We start from the raw sequence: 23,555 nt of genomic DNA on the forward strand, positions 1-23,555 counted from the left end.
ACATGTATCCATCTTCTGTCAAATGCCGCGCGATGCAGCCTTCTTCTATCACATCTGATCTTCACCCGTAGTTGGTGTTTAAAGAACGCGATCAGATCTTGATCAGAAAAAGACAACACCCCCCGGCAACCTTGCAGACGCGACGTCCAAATCACCATTCTCGCCACGGCCAGAATCGTAACGTAGACCATTTGTCTTTCCCGGTCCCACGGCGGCCTCACGTTGTCCACAACATTGGATACAGTAATTGGGCGAGGATGCTCAGGATCGATGCGAGCCGTCACCCCACTGACATACGACCAGTACTGGCGGAGTTCGCGGCAATCAAAGAAAGCGTGATCCGTAGTTTCCACAGCCGTTGTCCCACAACGGGGACAATCGGGCGACTCCAGAAACCCAGAACTGCATTGTATGTTGTTGAGTGGAAGTGCATTTCGGGCCAATCGCCAGGTCAGAGAGAACTCCGAATTGTTCAGATGACTCGAACCTGGCGCCCAGCTCCACGCGGAGCGGATCTCACTCTGCTGCCACCCCAAACGCGCGCATAGCGGGTCGTCAGCGGCCTCCCTCACTAGATCCCTGTGGAGTTCCCTACGGGTAGCAGTCACAAGGTCACTGGACCTTGGTAGTCGTTTTAGCGCGGCTCGGCACTCTTTCATGTAGGCAGATTCTCCCCGCGGCCTGCGACGGCTCTCGATGGAAGGGTCGAGAACGAGGTCGGGGAAGGCGGCAGTAACCACGGGGTGCCACGGTTGGTCCTCCTGCATATAGTTGCTCAGGAAGGCCAGTCTCTCAGCATCTCGATGACACTTCAAGTCCGGCATTCCCAAGCCTCCCTCACACGGACGTTGAATACAGACCTGTCTGCTCACCCAGTGTCTTCCTCTGTCCCAAAGGAGCGAGGACAAGAGTTCGACGAGAGCTTTTAGGTGTTGTGCAGGCAGGGGAAGTACGGCCAGTCGGTAAAGGATGAGAGGAAAGACGTAAGTGGCGCACGCCTCAGCTCTACCCTTTAAGGAAAGTTTCCTAGGAAGCCACGAACTGACTGCAGCCTCCACCTTTGACCGTACCTCCAACCAATTCTTGTCAAGCTGGAGACCCGGTCCGAACCACACGCCGAGGATCCGGACCGGGCCATCTGTCCAGCTGAAGGGCGCAGGGAGGTTTGCGTTGCCACTCCATGCGCCCAACCGCAGTCCTACCGACTTGTTGCGGTTTATCTTGGCCCCTGTAATTCTTTCGTACTGTGTGAGTGCCTCCGACACGACCTCAATGTCTCTGGAGCCCGACACGAAGATCGTGACATCATCGGCGAACGCGGATACCTTGGCAGCTGAGCCGCCAGGCAGAGCCATTCCGCGCAGGGCCGAATTTGCCTCCCCATGTCTCAGCTTGCGGAGAAGAGGCTCCAAAGCCAGGACATAAAGCAGGGGCGACAGCGGACAACCCTGACGAACCGACCGAGAGATAACAAAGGGTTTCGAGCGCTTTCCGTTCACTTGCACGACAGCCATGGGCTGCCGATACATTATGGAGATCCACTTGCAAAAGTCCGGTTTAAAACCGGCGGCCTCTAAGACAGATGCCAGGAAACGATGGTCGACCCTATCGAAAGCTTTGGACTGATCTAAGTTTATCAGCGCGGCTTCTGTGTCGTCATCTATTTCCCCCTCTAGGATCATGCGGATCAGGTGCAAGTTGTTCTGAATCGATCTCCCCTTCACAGCGTAGTTCTGTTCTGGTTCAACCAACTCGTCGATAACAACCTGCAGCCGATTCGACAGGACCTTGGCCAAAATCTTCAACTCTGTGTTTAGCAGAGTTATGGGCCTGTAGTCATCTAACTCTTCCCCTCCATGCCCGTCACCTTTCTTCAGCAATGTGATCACTCCCTTGGTCACCTGCCCTGGGATGGATCCCTGAGCAAACCAATGGTTGAACATATCCGTCAGAAGAGGCAGAAACATGGGCGACAGCCTCAAGTACAGTTCGTATGGCAGACCATCAAGTCCTGGCGATCTGTCACAGCTGACCTGCTTCAGCGCAGTAAAGACCTCCTGCTCCGTCACCCGGCCCTCGCAACCAGCCGCTCTAGCCGCCTCGAGGCGGGGAGAGTCGGCCAAATAGTCGCTAAACTCAAGGACCGGAAGATCGGGCTGCTGCGTAAAACGCTCCTCGAAATGTTCTCGAAACCCCTCGCAGATCTCCCGAGTCGATTCCAGGGTGCGTCCATTCGGATGTTTGATTTTTGCAATATATTTGTCCGAGCCACGCCTAGAAACCTCACGGCGCACGTCTGCATCAGAATTGACTGCTTCGTTGCCTATCTTTCTAAGCCTAGCTCTAACTACTTGGCCTTCGTAACGCTCGCTAGTCTCGCGTAGAAGGTCCTGCTTAGCTAGTTCCTGACTAACCCTATCACCCTCCCCGGTAGCCTGGGCTAGTTTCTGCTCTAGCTTCTTCTTCGTCTTGGCCTTATCTAGTGCGAGGCGCTGGGCATACTTGACGGAGAAGCTTCTGATCTTGGCTTTGAGACCTAACCACCACTTACTCCCGGTAACCGCCCCCACTAGTGCCTTTTTAATCAATTCTCTTAACTGATCTTGGAAGTCTTGTCTCTCCAGAAGGGAGGTGTTTAACTTCCAGTACCCCGCTAACTTAGGCCTATTTCCTAGCTTCAGCCGGGCCATAACTAATTTATGGTCCGTCTGGCCTAGCCAAGTGAACGTGGGACAAGATAAGAAGTCTACTTCGCCTCTCCTAACTAACATCCTGTCCAAATAAGTATTTGGATAGGAGGAAACACTATTGGTCCACGTCCACATCTCCCGCCCTGGATGCTCGACCCGAAACCTGTCGACCAGACCGCATCTAGCCATCAGATCAGCCAGGCTGGACTCGCACCTCTCCGATCCTCTAGCTCCGCCTCCTACCTTATCTATGTCGGGGTCTAAGATGGAATTCCAATCCCCCATTAGCACTACCCGCTTCCGACAATCTACAAACGCGTCAAGCTGACTGAAGAATGAGACCCTCTCACGAGCGGTGCTGGGCGCATGAACCGCAATCACCCGAAACACAGAATCTTTTACGGCAACATCGGCCACAACCAGCCTACCCACTGCATCTCTATGGACAACGTCGACCGTCGCCGACAGGGTACGTTTAACCAGCACGGAAACTCCCTTCCCCCGCGGGCTGCCATATGCTGAGAAAACCTCAAAGTCTCGGGCCAGCACCTGACAGTCCACAGAGGAAACGAAATGCGTCTCCTGAATCGCAGCGACATCCACTCCCAGGGACAAGAGGTCGTGCCGGAGGCGAGCCGCCCGGCCCGATGATCTCAAGCCCCTCGCATTCAGACTAGCCAAATTCAAAGCCATGGTACCTACCTTAAGGTGTGTTACACTCAGCTCCGAAGTCAGCCGGGGAAAGGACACCGACGTTGTGTGCAATGCTCAAGGTGGTCAGGTTTTTCATGTCCTGACCTTCTCTCACAATGCCGCCGACATCCAAAGGGTAGGTCAATTTAAGGGCCCTATAGAGTGACGGATGGACCAACACTGGGACCCTTCCCTTGCATTGTTTTAACAGTTCATCAAGAGAAGGGTCATTTTTTTTAACCAGTTCAATTCCCGGAAACGCCCCTTCAGCGGCCTGCAGCCTTGTCCACAAGTTGGTCTTGCAGGCCTCTGGAGTTCTGACAAAGGTTATTAGGAGTGGGGCGTCCGGGAAATTTGAGGGGATATTTACATCTTTCCCCTCTATCTGTTTGTAATCGAGCAGAGGTTTTAAGTTTTTCCTCTGCCGATGGGAAATGTCTGTGGCCACAGATAGAGGGTCTACATAACATAGTTCCTCAGGGGCAAGGACCTTTGGTCTGCAAGAGGCAGAGGAGTCTCTCCTCTCCCTCGGTTCATTCTTTTCATTTTCTTTTTGGGGTAGTGGCTCAGTTTGCCTTGGTGTGGGGACGGGTGTTTGTGTGGTGCCTGGTGTTGGTGTTGGTGTTGGTGCAGTGTTTGGTGTTGGTGCGGTGTCTGGTGTTGGTGTTGGTGCGGTGTCTGGTGTTGGTGTGGTGTCTGGTGTTGGTGCGGTGTCTGGTGTTAGTGCGGTGTCTGGTGTTGGTGCGGTGTCTGGTGTTGTTGCAGTGTGTGGTTTGGGGGTGGAAGTGGATTTTGTTGTTAGGGGTGGTGTATGTTCACAGGGAGTGGGGGCCACCTTTTCTTCCTCTTTTCTTCTTTTGTTTTTCTTTTTCATTCTTTCGAATGAACCGGGGAGAGGTGAGGTTGAGTTCCTCTCCCTCTCACTTGCGGATTCATCCTCAGAGGAGCAGTCTTTTCTCCGCTTGATCCCCGTCTCGATTGGTGTGGGGACCGTTGGTTGTGTCTGCTCCTCTATTTGCTGCTGCAGCTGTTTTTGTTGTTGCTGCTCTCGCTGGTGTCGTTGCTGCTGCTGCTTCTGCTGCACTTGCTGATTTTGCTGTTGCAGTAGTTGCTGCTGCAGTTGTTTCCGCGGCATTGGCTGCGGTGGCTGTTGTTGTTTCTGCATTTGCAGAGGCTCCTGCCTCGATTTTTGGGCTGGTGGTGGGACGGTGGCAGAAGGGATTAAGTGTTTCCGCTTTTGTCTCACTACCGTGCTCCATTCTTCCCCCTTGGCCTCCTGGGTGGTTTGAGTTTTCCTTGGAGCTGGGGTTGGTGCTGCAGTTGCAGGGGTTGTTGCCGCCTGTTTTGGTGCGGGCGTTGTCTCAGTGGATGTGACCGCCTTTTGGGTTATTGGATTAGGGGTTACCCTTTGGGGGCAACTCCTAGCCATGTGGCCCTGCTTTTGGCAGAACCAACAGTGTGGACGACGGCCCTCCACCACTACCGTTATGCTGGCGTCTTTGTATGTCAGCAGCGGTGGTATTGCCTGAAAACCTTTCCTCTTCAGCCTCATTGCTATTGTGTAGCAGCCCAGGTGAGTCCCAGTTTTTGACCGTATTGGGGTCACCTGTTCTACCTCACCGTACTGGCTGAAGAGGCATCCTAATACTTCCGCAGGTATTTGGGTTGGCACATTAAATACCTGCACCCGAGTCCTTCTCTTGCCCTGGTATTCAGGTGTTAGTTTGACTCTCCCATGCTTTATTTCTTGGAGGGAGAGTCTCTCTGCATCTTCCTTGGTGGGTAGGAGGATGTCCCACATGGCGTAGCTCCTCTGGTACAGGTATAATACCGGGATATTTAGCTTATGTAGGAGCCCTGCCATGTCTTCCTTTTTCATCCCTAGGAGGCGGTTTTCCGGCATATCCGAGATGATGAGGGAGAGCACTCTGTCTTCGATTGCCTCCCAAGCGCCTGGCACTGGTTTAATTTCTGCCCCCTCTATGTATTGTCTGTACTTGGTCAAGTACAAGTCTTTATACTCTTGAGGGGACAGTTGCTTCTCTACAGTCTTCCCCCATGCCAACCCTCTTGTTGGTGTTGGATCTTTGGTGAGGTTGGACTGTTTTTGCTGTTCCTTGGCGGAAGGGTTGCTATTTTGAGGGGCATTTCCCTTTCCGCTTTCCTTTGGGACCGACTCTCCCTGCTCTATACTTCTTCCAGGAAATACTTCCCTTTTTGGGGAGTCGGCCTCCTGGGGAGCATTGTCCTTGGGAGCTTTTGCCCCTTTTGTTTTGGGGAGGTTTAGGCTGTATGCCCCCTCGTTTTCTTGATTTGCTCCCCTTTTGGGGCAGTAGCCCTCCTGGGGAACACTGTCTCTCTTATCGTCCTTTGGGGCTACTGCCTCTTGATTTTTGTTGTCAGAGCGGGATGCCCTGTCCAACATTGTTTTTTCTCCCCTTTGTGGGGAGTCGCCCTCTTGGGGAGCTGCTGGTGAGTTTTCTCCCTTCTGGGGGGCGTCCTTCGGTTTCGTGTCCGGGCGGTATGCCCCGTTGCTTTTTGCTTCCCCTGTTGGGGAGCCGTCCTCTTGGGGAGCAGTTTTTCTTGTGGTAGCCTCCTGGCTGGGGGTATCTGTATTGGTGGTCCCCGGGCTGGGGGTGTCCATTTTTGAAAAAAGCTCTCTCTCTTCTGTATAATTCACCAAAATGAGTGACGTGGAGTCGGCGTCCAAATTGGGAGCCGACTTTGGCGCCAAAAAGAAGTGGCGCCAAAGGCGGCAAGAGGGGAGATAGAACTGAGAGAGGGAGTGGGAGGTTAGTGGAGGGAAGAGAGAAAGTGTTTCCGACCCTCCCTCGCGGGAAGGTCGTAAATTATCAGCTCGGATCCCCCCCCGTGGGGGAGGGGGGAGAGCAGAGAAAGACAGACAAAGTGGGGGTGCGGACAGAACGCTACCCAACAAGCTCTCCGGGCACGAGAATGTGTCGCCAGAACACGACTGCCTATCGCTGTGTATGTATCAGAGAACAGATACTACACTTTGATCTTGTCACGAGGGCCGACAAAGTCGTGGAAAATTCCTACACTTTGATCTTGTCCCGAAGGCCAAGAAATAATATAAAAATGGATAATTGTAAGTAAAATTTACAATACTTATTTAGAAATGTACCTATTTAAAATAAATAAATGGTAGAAAAAAACGTGCAATACTAGAACCATTGGGCTAGTAGAACTCTCGTATTATTTGATTCATCGGACTAGACTACTGTTCTCATCTTTGATTTTCACAATGTTTCGGTTGATGTAACCCCCGACCTTCTTCTGATGTATCTTGTCGAACTTGGGGAATTTGGACTGAATTTCGAACAGAACTCTTTATTTACTTCATGGGGGCAACATGCTCTTGTTCTGTCAGACATGTCCGCAAAGACCCGTGACGCAGTGGTTAGGGTACTTGGAAAAATCGATTGTAAAAGTGACCTTCTCCTGAAGGTTGAAGGTTCAATTCTCAGTATGGGCGACTGAAAAATGCAAAGTTGCGAATTACTTAGGACCTTTATCTAGTCATGGCTGAATGAACTAGTAGAACTCTCGTATTATTTTGATTTATTGAATTGCTGTTCTCATCTTGAGTGTTATTTTCACAACGTTTCGGTTAATGTAACCTCCGACCTTCAGGTGTATCTGGTCAAACTCAAGAATGTTTCTGTCAAACTCGGGAATTTGAACAGAATTTCGAGCGGAACCTTTTATTTACTTCACGGGGGTAACATGTTCTTGTTCCATCAGCCATGACTGGATAGAGGTCCTAAGTAATTCACAATTGCATTTTTTTCAGTTGCCCTGACTGAGGATTGAACCTCCGACCTTCAGAATATCACTTTTTACAGTTGATTTTTCCAAGTACTCTAACCACTGCGCCACGGGTCATTGCGGACAATTTTAGTACAGATTTTAGGAGCCTTTTATTTCTATTTGTAAATATTACTATTTATTATTAATTATTATTATATATTAACATATATCTATGCATATATATATATATATGTATATTAATGTTTACACTTATTAATTGTATATATTATCTATTGTTTATAATTAATGGTTTCCATATCATATTAAATTCTATACTAGGTCTACTTAGTAATTGGTTATTCCCCAGCATATGTGCTGCTTCTTTGAGTAGTCTTTCTCTCCACCATTCTCCTCTGTCTATGATTTTTACTTCGTCCCATAATGATAGATGGTTTCCTTTTTGCTTTCCAGATATGGTCAGCTATACCTGATTTTTCAATCCCTCCACGTACTACTGCTTTTCAATGTTCTTCTAACCATACCTTTAGTGGACGACACGTCTCACCTTTGTATAGTTTTCCACATTTACATGGGATTTCATATACACAGTTCTTAGTCATGTTTTTTTTTCTCGGGGGGGGGGGGGGCTGACTCTCACAAGTTGTTTCTGGAGAGTTGAATCGCTCCTGAATACTGGCCTGATGTCATATGGATTACATGCTCTTCATATATGGTATACAAACTGTGGTGAGTTTGTGAGTGGTGTCTTTTTGTGTCTGCTCCAGATTTCTTGGAGCCGATGTCATGCTCTCTGGATAGTTGTTTCAGTGGAGGGTTTCTTTTAAACTGTTCATCTCTTCTTGATATGCATTGCTGTTACTACATATTGCTTTTGCTCAGTGTGGTAGGCAATAGACGATTCCTTTCTTTACATTATATGGATGGTGGGAGTTGAAGTTTAGGTACTGGCCAGTGAAAGCTGGCTTTCGGTATACAGATGATACAAACCCCTGACCAGTGCGGGTTATCAGCACATCTAGGAAAGATAATTTGTTGTCATGTTCTTTTTATCATTGTGAACTGTATAGTTGGACGAATCGAGTTCACAAGGTTTTGTAATGTTTGAACATCTTCCGGATGGGGGGGGGCAGTGTATAAATATGTTGTCTGCATATCGCAACCACGTTGTTGGTTGCTCCTAATGCCATTTCCTCAAAGTATTCCACGTATGCATTGCCAGATCTTCTTCCTGCCGATATATATCAGATCCCCTCATGAAGTATGTAGTTTCTAGACAGAAGGTCCACATCTCCATTGTATTGTCAATTGGGATGCAAGTGCGTTCTTTCAGTGAGGCATCCGATGTCAGCGTATCCGGTACCACTGTCAGAGTCTCATCGGTGGGTACTTTCGTGAACAGACTCCCTACATCTAGACTCACCATCTGGTTGGAATGAATGGGAGCATTGTTTATTATTTCCACAAAGTGAGCTGAATTCTTGACATATGACAGAGATTTGCCGATGATTGGGGTGATTATATCTACCAAGAATCGGCTCAACAGATAGCATGTTGAACCTCGGGCACTGACGATGGGCCTTAATGGAATACCATCCTTGTGGATCTTAGGGAGACTATATAGGTGTGGTAGCTTGCTGTAATGCTGTACTAGCTATCTATTTTTTAGGTGGTATTAGGTCCTTGTTCTTACTGAGGATCTGTGATAGCTTCCTTTCCGTTTTCAAGGTCGGATTGTTTTTCACTTTAGAGTAGCCACTTTTGACAGAATATCAAAAGAGGTTGTCTAGTGGATTTTGCATAAACTCTGACCAAAAGAGCTGTTCTGAAAGGTGTTCAAACAATGCACATAAATGCTGAAAGACTTAGAATTAGCAGCACATTTAGTTATAGCTTTAACGTTAAGGTAGGAGTACACCAATGTTCTGTACAGAGTCCATTGCTTTTTATTTGCATCGTAGAAGCATTGTCCAGAGAGTTCCATACGATTTGTCCAGAAAAGAAGTTGTATGCTAATGATTTAGTATTTGCTTCTGAACAAAATGGCAGACCTTCTTGTTAAAGTCTTGGAGGAATGCTATGGAAAGCAAAGGTACAAGAGTGAAAATCTTACCAAAACCAAATTGATGATCAGTGGTTGTAGTGTTGGAAAGCTTCCCACTCCCCAAAAGAGGAATGCTCCCCTGTTCAGTTCAGGTTGTGATGCAATATTTTTGTTGTGCCTGTAGGAATTCGGCACACAAGAAGTGGAATTATTTATAGGTTGAAAGAGGACAATCAGTCTGTGTGTAAGTGATGGATGAGAACTCCCATGTGGAGAAAATATATTTAGATGATGGAGCTCTTAATGCTGTTGAAAAATTTTACTACCTTAATGATATCATTGGAGCAAAGGGTGGAGCAGGTGCTTGTGTGATTTTTAGAAAGGAATTCTCTCGTTACACACCAACAGAGTGTTAACACTGTCGATCAAGGAAAGTGTCTATTCGGCATGCGTACACAGTGTGATAATGTATGGAAGTTGCGGACATGTGTTGCATGGGGATAAATGATATGAGAATGGTGTAATGGATGTATAATGTGTGCTATAAAGACAGGGTTAGATCTGATGACTTCAGAGGAAAGTTAAATCGGGATAGTATAGGAGGATGTGGTCAGAACAGGAAGCTTTGATGGTATGGTCACATTGAATGAATAGTTGAAAGTTCTTGTCTTATTAGATTTTCTAAAAAAAAAAAAATGGAAAAGCTTTCTATTTTTATTGGTGTTATAGAAGTGATAAATGCAAAAAAAAAAAAAAAAAAAACCTTTGCACTTATTTGTTTGGAGTTTGTAGGATTTTCATTATCAGTGGGAAAAATGACATGGGAATGATGCACCAGGTTCAGATCTGATAACCTCAGAGGAAAATTAATTCCAACAAGTATATGAAGATGTTGCAGAACACGAGGCTCTGTTGGCATGGTAACATTAAAAGAACGGATGAGAGTTCTTGTTTTAGTAGGTGTAGAATAGTTGAGATAGCAGGGTCAATTTGCATGGGGAAGCCTGAAAAGGAAATTAAAAAAATGAACTTGAGAGGAAGCGGGATAAACAAAGACCTGGCCAGAGTTAGATTAGTTTTGAAATCAATTTATTAAAGCTATTTGACACATTCCAACCTGTAAAATGGACGTTGTTGTTGGTCTTGTTGGTGATGTTGGTGGTGGCAGCGGAGATAACGACAACTAAAGATAAAAGAATTCCAAACATGTCGTCTGTCTATAATGTAAATCCAAATCACAACAAACAAATCTATTTATAATCAACAGCTTTTAAACATACCTGATTGTTTAAAAAAGGTTTTATTTTAAGGGATGAGGGCAAGGGCTTAATACGCAATTAATAACACATCTGCCAGTTTAATGTATAAAACATCCCTTACCATTTTACAGAACCAAAATCATTTAAGCGGAAGAGATTTTTTTGGATTTGCCGCACCACTCTGACCACAAAAGTTTAGCACTAGCATGGTAATAGACTTCCGTTAGATTAAAGATTCAAAGATTTTAGCGAATTGTGGGAGTAGATTGAAGGGCAAAAATTTTGAGAGTCAGTTCTTTCACCAGAAATCTTGAACACTGTGACTGCGGCGACTATTTTGCAGATGCCAGGGAGGCAAGATTCTAAAAGGAATTTGTTGTAGAGTTTGGAGAAGAAAGGAGCCTGTTCAGCAAAGTATTTCTTTTTTACTATGACTGGAATAAGATCAAGCCCACATCCTTTGGCAATATCAAGGGTTTTTTTTTTTATGATATCCTGAACTTGGGAAGAAGTGATGGTCAGATCATTGAGTGTATTTTTCATTTTGTGATGGAAAATTTGAGAGGGAGCAGTTTGCAGAGACCAAAGTGGAGTTCAAGGCAAACCATTGCACAAGTGGTTTAGCTTTATCAGTTGCCGTTCAAACAACATCACAGTAGTTGGATAACAGGGAAATTGTCTTGTTCATTATTTACCACACTATTATAAACTTTCCAGAAATTACGAGTTTCTAATTTTTGCAACTCAAACTTCTGGTCATCTGCTAGTTTAATGCAGAAAACATTCCCTACTATCTTACAGAACGCAAATCATTTAAGCGGAAGAGATTCGGGGATTTAAATTCATGAAACTATAAAATTAAAAAAAAAAACTCATAAAAAAAAAAATTAATTCTTATTTATTAATTAGTTTTATTACATTCACCCCTGATCTGAAATAGAGCACATACATCAAATCCATTACCAAGGTCGCTGGAAAAATGGTTGGAGCATTCCATTGGTCCAGTAGATATCTAACTGCCGATGCAATTTTCTACCTGTATAAGAGCCAAGTACGTCCTAGGATGGAGTATTTTTTTCCACATTCTAATCTAGTAGGGAAAGCCATTTTTTTTTTCTTTTTTTTTTTTTTTTTTTCCTTTACAAAGGAGTCGCCACTTATCAAGGCCCGGAGGCAACTCGAGGATGAGGGTTAATGAGTGTACAGTGGTCGAGGGGAATATGTCAGCCATCTTTAGTAGTGGAAATTTGGTAAATTGGATTACTTAAGTGGATGACTCATCAAGAACTTGTTTACGTTGGACTTGAAGACGACCATATTGTAGTCAGTTGGAAAACAGGAAAACGGAACAGAATTCCATAGATGTGCAGTTCTAAGAAAGAAGTTTTGTTCATGGAATTTACAGATAAAGAGTGGGGGAAATTATTGATAGTGATTTCAGCTAGACGATTGTTTTTCATGAAAGTCAGGCCAGGGGGGACCATAGATTGAAGCTCAGATGAGCACTTGCCATGAAAATAACGATAAAGCAGAGACAGACTCGCGACGTCTCTTCCCTACAACCTCTTTCCCACAGAAGAGATGTTGCGAGCTTGTCCATGCTTTATCGCTATTTTTATGAAAAGTGCTCGACTGAACTCCAATCTGTGTTCCCCGTGCCAAAAAACACTTATCTAGCCAAAATCACTATCAATAAATTCCTCCACTCTCTATTAGTGCCTAAATCTAAACATGGATTCCATGAACAGAGCTTCTTTCCTAGAACTGCTCACAAGTGAAACACTGTTCGCTGGTCTGCTTTCCAGCGGACTACAATATCATTGTCTTCAAGTCCAACATAAACAAGTTCTTATTTAACCGTCCTCGTAAATGATCTAAGTTATACCAAATTACTTTACAAACAATTATTACACAACTGTCCTAATGACTACAATACACACATTAACCCTTATCCTCGGGCGGCTTCCAGGCCTTGATATGTGGTAACCCTTGTGTTAAAAAAGAAATGTCATTTAAGTTCTTTAAATTTAAGTTACACAACTTATATTTTTCAATTTTAAAATAAAATTGCTAATTTAAAAAAAAAATAGTTTAGATGATTATTTAAAAAAAATTTTTGTATTCAATGCCTCTGTTCAGTCTAAAGAGACAAGGGATAATTATGAGGCAAGGGTTGTGCAATCTCCAACCATACTTCACCTGAGTCGACACTGCTTGAGTCCAGTGGCAAGGAGAAGTCCAGGATGACTGCAAACAATGCCGAGATAAGCAGAGAGCACATACAGCACCTGGAAGTCCCAAATAGTCACCCATTTAGTACTGATCAGGCTCAACGTTGCTTAACTTCAGTGATTTAATGGGAACCGGGATGACAACGTGATTATGCTGCATACTGTTTCATATTAGCAGTCGTTCTACACCAGACTGATTAATTCAAAAAAATAAAATAAAATTAATTGTTAGGTGGTACGTTATTATATTGCCAATAACACAGTACAACAATAACAAATGATATTTTTCTAGTTAGATGCAAAGTTTCGTTTGCCATGAAAATCTGACAAGATAACTCTGCACTTGTTGTTTCATTTTACTTCAGTAAATTCTCACACATCAAAGGGCCCCTTTCTGGAGGGGGGTGGGTGCTAACATTTGATTTCTATACGAGATACACAGATATTCAAATATTCTACTTAATTTCTCCTTTACCTCTCAAAAAAAGTGGAATCAATAAAAAGCTTAAAAACATTATTTTCCTTTCCATAATTGATTAATTAACTATGTTATAAATTGTGTGTGTGTGTGTGTGTGTGTGTGTGGGGGGGGGGGGTCTTAGCAGATCTCAGGACAAAAAAAAAAAAAAAAAAAAAAAGAAACCTTCTCGTCTGGTGGAATATCCAGTTGAGTATTGTTATAAATCACAACTTAACTTAAAGAAAGTTCACCATTCCTCATATAAGCCAGTGCAGAGTAGCCATGCATTCAGTTAGTTTACTTGTAGGGTGAAGTGTCCTCATCCCAGGTTGTCATGACAACCTGGAATGTCAAACTCTTGTACAAAGAGATTAAAGGCATTCGAGAACAGTGTCTGATTAGTGATACCACGTGTGCTATCTTACTCAACAACATTGCTGACAACAATTTGTTTCTGTGGTTGTTGTCTCCTTTGTCTTCGCTTCTGACCATGTTGCTCTCTTTCTCTGTGGGTGCGTGTGACACCATTGACCCTCTAGACACTAAGGTTCACATCTACATAGTCTGTTGAGACCTCTTTGTCATCGGTTGATGTAAGCATATCTCGATCTACTCCGAGCCACAACCTGCCTCCTGCGGTGTCAAACGGGAAAACTTTTCAACTGCCGCAAACCCAAGACTGTCCACAAACCGTCACCAACTGTCACAAGCTGTCACAAAACTCACCGCCACACCTAAAACTAACTCTAAAATATTTGGACCAATCTTTTTTCCCTGTTACCGCTACAACTTGATTAACAATCCCATTTTTACTTTCTTTTGTGTTCCTTTGTAAACAATTTCCTATACCATTGTTCTGCTGATAAACTTATTTCTTTTTTTCTTTTGTTATATTTTTTCTTCTTTTTTATATCCTTACAGTCAGAGAGGTGGGGGTAACATTGATAGTGTCATATAGTAGGTAATTAGTACTTGGCATGCGAGATGTAAAAATAAAAGGGAGTAAGATGCCTTTATCCAATCTGTGTAGTTAGCATTGAACCTTCCAAATCTGACAGATCACTGCCCCTAGCCCTAACCACTGAACCGGCAATCAAGAGACAGAGCATCGTATATGTTATGGGCATACCTAAAAATACTATTTCTAAATCAAGCATGATACATGGTATTTTCTAGCCGCATGTTCTTCCATGCATTGTGAAACTGGTACTCACGAAGGACCCTATGCTGGTCCCTTGATGATTACTGAACCCCATCATCTGTGATGTGGTTCTTCTCTTCATCTTAATATTGTCGTTCCGTTAATGTCATCTCCTACCTTGTTTACAAGTATAGAAATTTTTTTTTAAATCATTGCAGACTCTCAAGAAAAAAAACACAAACTTAGGAATATTTATACAGAAGCAGTGGGGGGGGGGCTCCAAGGGTAATACCTCCTATTTTTTATTCTGCCTGAATATATCAAAGGAGATTGCAACTTATGCATTTATGATCTGAAAGTCTCATCTTTCTGTTGCAGATATTGACGGTGTGAGACTCTAAGAAAACAACTCCTGTTATGGGTGTGCATCTGAAGCAGAGATGCGTCATTGAATGCTTGGCAAAAGTACACTGAGCATGGTGGTGGCTATGTAGAAAAATAAATTGTGGATTACAAAAGGTTGCTCGTTTTAATGATACCATTCCTGTCTTTGTAGCTCTTCAACTTTTTGAGTTAAAAAATATTTTGAACGACCCTTGTATGACAAAGCATGCTTCAGATGCCCATACACAGCCATTGTTTATTGCTGGCAAAAATGCATTCAAAGTTTACACAGTGACTATGCTTAAAAGTAGATTTTAGAGCGTAAAAAGCCGTTTGTTTTAATGGTATCACTCCCATCTTCATATCTCTGTAACTATTTGAGTTAAAAAAAAAATAGGAGGCTTTACTCTGGAATGATCCTTATATAACAAAACACGCCCCGGACGCCTATGCACAGCCATCGTTTATCTCTGGCAAAGTGTATTGAAAATGGTGGTGAAATTGAAAACAGTGGTGACTATGTAGAAAAATGAATTCTTGAGTACAAAAGGTTGTTTTAATGGTACCACTCTCGTCTTTGTAGCTCTTCAACTATTTTAGTTTAAAAAAAAAAAAATAGGGTGCTTTATTTTTGGCATAACTCTCATACGTTTGTGTGCCATGGTCTTCTGCTTTATTTTCTCTTTCTGCCTATGTAGTCCTGTACTGGTGACCGTCTATGTAATCTGCACTGACTTAGCCCTAACCCCAACCCGGCCATAAGGTGCACTGGCTTATAAGTATAGAAAAACAAAACAACACAGATTTGCAAGTGAGCACATGAACATTGTTTATAAATCAGTGGTGCTTTTTTTTTTTTTTTTTTTTTACACAGTGATCACCATTATCAAGGCCCGGAAGCCACTCAGGGATAAGGGTTATTGCAAGTACATTACGTTAGTGTGGAGATTTGATGAAGTGTTTACTTAAGGGGGCGGTTCATTAGGAATTTGTTAACGTTGGACTTGAAGACATCCAAGTTGTAGTCCGGTGGAAAGCAGGCAGACGGAACAGAGTTCCACAGGTGTGCAGTTCTAAGAAGGAAGCTTTGTTCATGGAATCCACGTTTTGATTTAGGCACAGATATAGAGTGCTCTGGGTGTGTGATGCTTTCAGTGCAGAAAAAAAACAAACGTTAGTGTCCCCCCCATCTCAGTTGTTTTCGTATATCAGTTAAGGCCCAATTGAGATAATTTGTCTGTCAGGGCAGCATTGTCTTTCAATTGAGGTCCATTCATCTCATCATCTGCACAATCTCTTTCGAGCTTTCACACCTTGGCTCTACCCCACTCTGCTCATCAACTCCAGAGTTCACTCGGGCTTGAGAAGGCCTTATTTCTATCATTATCTTGAAAAGGCCTTGGAAATATGGGGAATGTCTTGAAATGAAATCATATTCTTTATATACAGAAAAATTTGTATCGGAATATCTATATATCTATAGAAGTGAAGTTGTGTATCTGTGTCTGTGTGTGTACATTTCCCTAACAAACTACTCTGTTTTCAGTCTACAGACTCGAGATTTGCCATAAGGGATATTGAGATTTGGAAAAATCTCTTTAATCGGTTTTCGGCCAGAAATTTGGCTGTCAATGGATCAAAGTTCAACGATTTGACCTTTGAAAACTCTACCAAACTCCTCCGCCAATTTTGAATCTAAACACTTGAAATTTTAGATGTAGGTTACTTGGACATAGATCAAGCATTTTAATTTGATTTGAGCCCAAAGCAAGGGTCCAAAATTGGGGTCAAAGTTTTAAAAAATTTGACCTCTGCGGTCTCTACCAAATTACTCAGCCAATTTCTGGTCTAAACTTTTGAAATTTTATATAAAGTGTATTCAGACATAGGGCAAACTTTTTAATCGGATTTGACCAAAAATTTGGCTGCCAATGGGTCAAAGTTCAAAAGATTTTACTATTGTGGTCTCTAGCAAACCATTCAGCCAATTTTGAGTCTAAAAATTTAAAATTTTACATAAAGGGTATTCAGACATGCAGCAAGCTTTTTAATCAATTTTTGGGCAAAAATTTGTCTGCCAAGAGGTCAAAGTTGAAAGAATTGACCTTTGCAGACTCTACCAAACTTCTCTGCCAATTTTGGGTCCAAACGCTTATAATTTTAGATGTAGGTTACCTGAACATGAGTCAAACTTTGTAATATACATACATGTATGTGCATATAAAGTTATGAACAGTACATAAGACCTGAGCAAAGCCGGACTAAACTGCGAGTTAAAAATAAAACCAAAATAAATACTATTAAAATATTTTTTACAATATTAATTACTAGGAGGATCCGTTAACTGGCATGGCCCGATGGAAGCCCCCCCCCCCCCGGCTTTCACTGGTGACTAGTGCTGGTTTGGGGCGATAACATGCAGGTACTGTTTGAATTTTATAAAAAGCAATTAAGGGAATGTGTAAATCAGGATAAATTAACAAAATTATGAAAAATAATCCATTAGAATAGTAATGGAAAGTAAAAACAGAAGTTTTAGAACTTAGGGATTCTCACTGTATATGAAATGTTTTGAGTGATCGAAATCAGTGGTAGCAGTCCTAGCTTTTTTTTTTTATTACATTTTCACCCCAAACAAGGCACATTGCCATTTTGATGTAGGGGGCTACTATCAGGGACATAAACATTGGGGGTATTATGTAGGGAGTTGTGCAGCAAGATGTCGGTTCACATTACACTTGAACTTCTGCATGTCAGTACAGTTGGGGATGCAGGAACCCGGAAGGGAATTCCAAAGTCTAGCGGTTCTGGGGAAGAAACTACTGGAGTAGAAGGCTTGAAATTTATCTGAAAAAGACTTGAAAAGTTCTTGAAAATGAACATTGAAACTCTGTATGAATCCTGTACGTCGATTTAATCCCTGTTAAACATAACTCCACAATATATTTAGTTTCGACCAGAAATCCTAAGCATCTAGTCTTTGTCTCAGTAACACACATTTGGTCAGTAGAAATGACCACTTCTCAGTCACTCCCAGCTAAACACAGGAAACTATCAAACAACCTGTCAGGCACCAACCGCCTGGAGAATTCAGTGGATTTTAGAGGCGTCTACATAATGTTTCCACTAATCACACTTGCGGTTGCTTTTCTCTTTTGTGAATCATCTCCTCCACATTCTCCGTGGTCATGGCTCTTGAGGGTAGGGGAGCAGTCTATAAAATCACACTGACAGAACTCCTTACCTGAAAAAAAAACAAAAAACAAAAACAGTACCTTTGATCTTGTTGAAGAATTTTTTATGTAGCTTTTGTACAGCAGTTTTCTTGGGACTTGGTAGTGGTCGGTGGTTGATCTTGTGATTCTTGTATAAAGAATTCCAAAGATCGTCCATTCAGCACTACTCTAATCACCCATCTTTCTCACCAAGAGATTAGGAGGAAGTGTAGCATGCATCAGGTGAATCCATGAGTAAAAAAGAAGGCGATGTGCCGTGTGTCAGTCATCATGGATTGGACCTGTAGCGTTCCACTGATAAGATCCAATTTTGTTATTTCTGTGCAATTGCAATAGTTCACTTATGTAAATGAGTATTGGCATGACTATTGGCGATATTTTTTGTTCAGATGAAGAGTAAGACTTTCCTCCAGGAGGCAATGTGAAAACTTGATGTGACAATTTAGGAACACAGTGTTCAGCTTGACATATATCAAATCTAGTACCAAGGCCGCTGGAAAAATGGTAGGATCCTTCTACCGTTCCAGTAGATATCTCACTACTGATGCAGTTCTTTACCTATATAAAAGCCAGGTACGGCCAATGATGGAGTACTGTTGCCACATCTGGGCTGGAGCTGTTAGAAGCAATTTATCCTGCCTTGACAGAGTTCAAAATAGACTTCGTAGCTTAGTGGGGAATGCCCTTTTCTCTTCCCTGCAACCTCTTTCCCACAGGAAAGACGTTGCGAGCCTGTCTCTGCTTTATCATTATTTCCATGGCAGTTGCTCATCTGAGCTTCAATCTATGGTCCCCGCCTCCACACCAAACTTTCACAAAAAACACTTGTCTAGCCAGAACCGCTATCAATATAGTTTCCCACACTCTTTATCTGTGCCTAAACCTAAATGTAGATTCCATGAACAAACTTCTTTCTCAGAACTGCACGTCTGTGGAACTCTCTTCCGTTGGCCTGCTTTCCAGCTGACTACAGTATGGCCATCTTCAAGTCCAACTAGTTCTTGATGAACCGTCCCCCTAAGTAATCAACTTACAAAAATTCCACTATTTATGTTTATTATGCTATAATCAAATTAACTGATGTATACACATTAACTCCTATCCTCGAGTGGCCTCCGGGCCTTGATAAGTGGTGATTCGTGTGTAAAAAAAATCGAATAAAAAAAGGCTGAAGAGAAAGAAAAGATAGCGACATTTCTATATACAAAATGAATTTACTAGATACCTTCAGCGTTTTCCATGCTGTTAATTTTTGACAAAGAAACAATACACTTTGGCTTCATTCTATATGTTGTGGTGCTCAACCTTACGGATAACAATGGACTCTTCCGCTTACTATAAAGACCGGGCCAAGATCAAAGTGTAATATCACTTCAATTTCTTGTTCTCTGTCAGTGGAGCAGAAAGAAATCCTTCACGACTGAGACAACTTTTATTTTCGTTCCTTTTTCTCCACATTAAAAAACGATCCTGGTGTCTAAATGTTTCCTGTGGGGAGGTATTGTAAATAAGTATCATAAAGACCGGGAGAATATGTCCCTCAGCATGTGACGCATGAGTCTTGCACATGCATGAGACTTCAAATCTAAGTGTAAAAGATTGGAGATATGGTTTATGTAGTCTGGCCGCAAATAGTCCAATATTTGGGATGGATATGTTTATAGGCCAATAAATTATAATGATCTTTGTACATTTTTGTTATATGTTTCTTCTTTTATTATTTTTTTTATTCAATTTTCACCCCAAACAAGGCACAGTGTCACTTTGAAGTAGGGGGCTACTATCAGGGACATAATTTGCAGGGACATTATGAAGGGAGATGAGTAGAAAGATGTTTTTTCACATTATACTTGAACTTCTGCATGTCAGTACAGTTGGGAAAGCAGAATCCCGGGAGAAAGTTCCAAAGACCTGCAGATCTGGGGAAGAAATTATTGAAGTAAAAGGCTTTCTTAAACCTAGGGTTCTCTACTGTAAAGGGGTGGGGCTTAGTTGCTTGTCGGGTTTGTCAGGGGTAGTCACGTCGAGGAGGTACAAGTGCTTGTAGTTTGTCAGAGCATTCACTATTAAAGTATTTGTAGAACAGGCAGAGGGATGCAACATTTCTTCGATGGGACAGAGGCTGAAGCCTAGATGACAGTTCAGAACCTATCAGGTTGGCGACTCTCTTTTGACCCCTGTCCAGGAGTGAGAGACAAGCAGCAGATGTACCAGCCCAAATGTGACAACAGTACTCCATACATGAGCGAAGGGTGGCCTTATAGAGGTACGGGATACTTTCAGGCATACATAATTTTCTAGCATGGTAGAGAGAGTTCATCTTCTTTGCAGCAGCCTTGGCAATGCTCTGAATGTATCTGTTCCAGTTCATGTTCCTTGTAAACGTTAGGCCGAGGAGTTTAAAAGAAATACTTTCATTTATTGTATTTGTTTTTTTTATGTTCAGTATATTTTGTTTCCATTAATTACAGAGTTGTCTTTATTCTTGACCCTTACGGGAACATAAACCTAAATATTATGCATGACCACTTTCTTATTGCTAGCCAATTTTAACAGCTTAAAAGCTCTGAGTCTGCTCAACTGATACAACAGGAGATATTCATAGACACATATATGACCTGTAAAGTTGGCACACGCAACTCCCCAAACATGCATATACTTGTACATTAGCAAAATAGATATATATACACACACACACACACACACACACACACACACACACACACACCTTAGTACTTTTCCGTTATTGTAAAAAAACCTAACCGTTGAAAAATTGAGTTTTCATTAAAAAACAATAACTACTTGCTTTTTTTGTCAATTTCGATAATAAGCAATGTTATCTAATTGTCATGCCATAATCAGTTAAATATTTCTGGAATATTACATAAAACACATATTTCATGATTTCGGACATTTTTTTAATTTTTATTTATTATTTTTTTTGAGTTTTCAAAAATTAATTACCTCCCCTGCTAATATAAGCGCCCTTTAACGCTAAAATTGCTAATTTTCTTTGAAAACTATTTTCCTTAATAATTTTTTATCATACTGTTAGAAACTCACTCAATATATGTTACCGTGACATAAGATAACATATATTGTGTAAGTTTCTAACAGTATTTTGTATATTTTTTTTAGTTTGAATTCATTTTCTCAAACTTAACATATTCAATAGAGACCTCATCGCCATTTGCCTTTTTCAAATATATCGATAAACACTGTATGATTTTCGAGCCAAATAAACATTTTACATTAAATAAAAACACTAAAAACTTATCCAGTTAGGTAGAAAAGTAACTTATCTTGCCTTTTATAACATTTATTTGTTATATATTTGTTTTTTGACAACTTTTTCGATTGTATGTCTATAGTAAAACAAACCCTAATTTTATATAAACATGCTATGGTTACCAGAATAAAAGTTAGGGTAAATATTTAGATGTGTAAATGGATACGGCGTGAAAATGTGGGTTCTTCTTTGTTATTGTTACGAAATTCGAAAATATAAATATTGAATTCCTAGTGAAATCAATGGTGTCTACTAAATTGTTATGTCACAGTAATGAACATATCCAACAAAAAAAAAAAAAAAAAGACACGAAAACCCATATGATAAAAAATTAAGTATTAAGAAAAATAGTTTTCGAAGAAAATTTACAATTTTAGCTTTAAAGAGCGCTTATATTAGCAGGTGAGGTGATTTTTCGAAACCCTAAAATTAAGTTATTTTAACCTATTTAAAATCCAATATACCAGATGGATAAATAAAAGGTATTGAAAATAATATATGTCACTCAATGAAAGCAAAATGTCACTCATATATGTTTGTTTTTTATTTTTTCTGTTCTCTAGATGGAGACACCTTGCATTTCCCGTGAGTATGATGAATTTCATTTTTTTTTTCTTTTTCTTTTTTTTTAGTTTCTTGACCTCTAATTAGAAAAAAAAAAAATTTATTTTTGGATTTCAATAAATCAGTTATTATTAATGAGAAAAATAATGTGTTAGTAAGGTGGCGGCGATAATATAAAAAAAAGACACACACACATATGAAAATGTTTGATATGATAGTAAAATCTTAAGGAACTAAGAATCTTTTCCTCCATGTTGATGCGTTTCTCAACTCAAATTCTTCACAATTGACAATCTCTTATTTCTTTATCTCTATATCTATTAAAATTGAGAATGCATGTGTGTGTGTGAGGACATTTCTCAACCTATATACTCGACGAAATTTTGATCTACTAATTTAAAATGTGGTATATAGGGTATTCGGACATGCAGAAAGCTTTTTCGTCCTGAGAGAAAAAAAAACACCTGCTAAAAGGTTAAAAAAAGATTTGGTATTAGGGGTTCTTCTTATTTGTCCCTCAGTCCTCATTTTTTAATGAGTGATTTTTCTGACAAAGGGAGAAGAAAAAGCTGTTTTCTAGGTTGGCAGTATTTTGTGCGAACAGTTGTCTCCTTCTCCAACATCAGGGGTCTACGTTCTAACCTTCCAGAGGTTGAAACCCAATTACAGGAGACTAAACCAGACCTTTTATTTTTAAGTGAAACTGGCATTGGACAGGCTATTTCCCTAGATGAGTTTGCAATTTCAGGATACTCTAACTTAACTTCTAAATCTGACCCCCAAGATCGCCATGGGCATGGAATATGTGCCTATATTAAAGATAGCTTTCCATGTGGTAGGGACATCTCCAGGGAAGATCCTAACTTACCCTATATGTGCTTCCGGGTTGCTTTAGCTCACACTACTGCATTTATATTTATTCTCTATCGCCCCCACAACAGCGGAGTTACTATCTTTCAAAGCATATCTGAGAAAATTGACCAAGTCCTATCTGCTTATCCTTCTGCTAACATTTACGTATGTGGAGACTTCAATGTTCACAACGTCGAATGGTTGACCCACTCAAACAAGACCGATGATGAGGGGAGGTTCTGTCATGATTTCTCCATTGCCTATGACCTCACTCAGATTGTTCAGGAACCCACCCGTGTGCCCGACAATGACGGCCAGTATGCGAGCCTACTAGACCTTTTTCTCACAACTTGCCCTGAACTATGTTCAGTTTCTGTTCTGTCGCCTCTTGGATCTTCCGACCACTCTGTTGTATCAATTAAGATAAAAATGAAATGTAATAAGTCCCCAGACGTACCTCTCCATCGTACAGTATATCGATACACTAAGGCTGACTGGGATAGCTTCCGTACATTTATAACTGATCTACCTCTGCATTCCATATTTAAAAAGGATGTGTCCTCTATAGTATTAGACCTGACGGAATGGTTAATTGTAGGTATTGATCGTTTCATACCCTCGAAAAAGTTTCAGCAAAAACCTAACAGCCAGCCATAGTTCTCTCCAGAATGTGCTGCTGCCATTGCGCACAGAAATCACTTTTTCCACTGTTTCCAACGTAATAGATGTATGGAAACTAAAGCCGCTTTCAGGACTGCCAGCAACCATTGTAAGAAAGTAATAAAGAACGCAGGATGGTTGTATGCTCAATCTGTTAAGTCCAAAGTAGCTGAGCAGCGGCTTGGTTCCCACCAGTTTTGGCAAATAGCAAACAGAATTCTGAACAGAAGTGTGTGCTCCATCCCAACTATCATCAATGGACC

The 23,555-nt window shown here is 41.7% G+C and overlaps 1 protein-coding gene across 4 annotated transcripts in view; it reads left to right on the forward strand.

The window, feature by feature from the left end:
• LOC145268263 (uncharacterized) overlaps positions 1-23,555 on the forward strand; it is a 336,860-nt gene that overhangs the window by 101,765 nt on the left and 211,540 nt on the right. For all 4 annotated transcript variants that reach the window (XM_080123621.1, XM_080123619.1, XM_080123620.1 and 1 more), the window contains exon 3: positions 21,780-21,801. In XM_080123621.1, the coding sequence (XP_079979747.1) occupies positions 21,780-21,801 (22 nt within the window). The remainder of the gene's footprint in view (positions 1-21,779; positions 21,802-23,555) is intronic.

Source organism: Euprymna scolopes, chromosome 43 (assembly GCF_053919585.1).
Source record: "Euprymna scolopes isolate OS-2025 chromosome 43, ASM5391958v1, whole genome shotgun sequence".
Lineage (NCBI taxonomy): Eukaryota > Metazoa > Mollusca > Cephalopoda > Sepiida > Sepiolidae > Euprymna > Euprymna scolopes.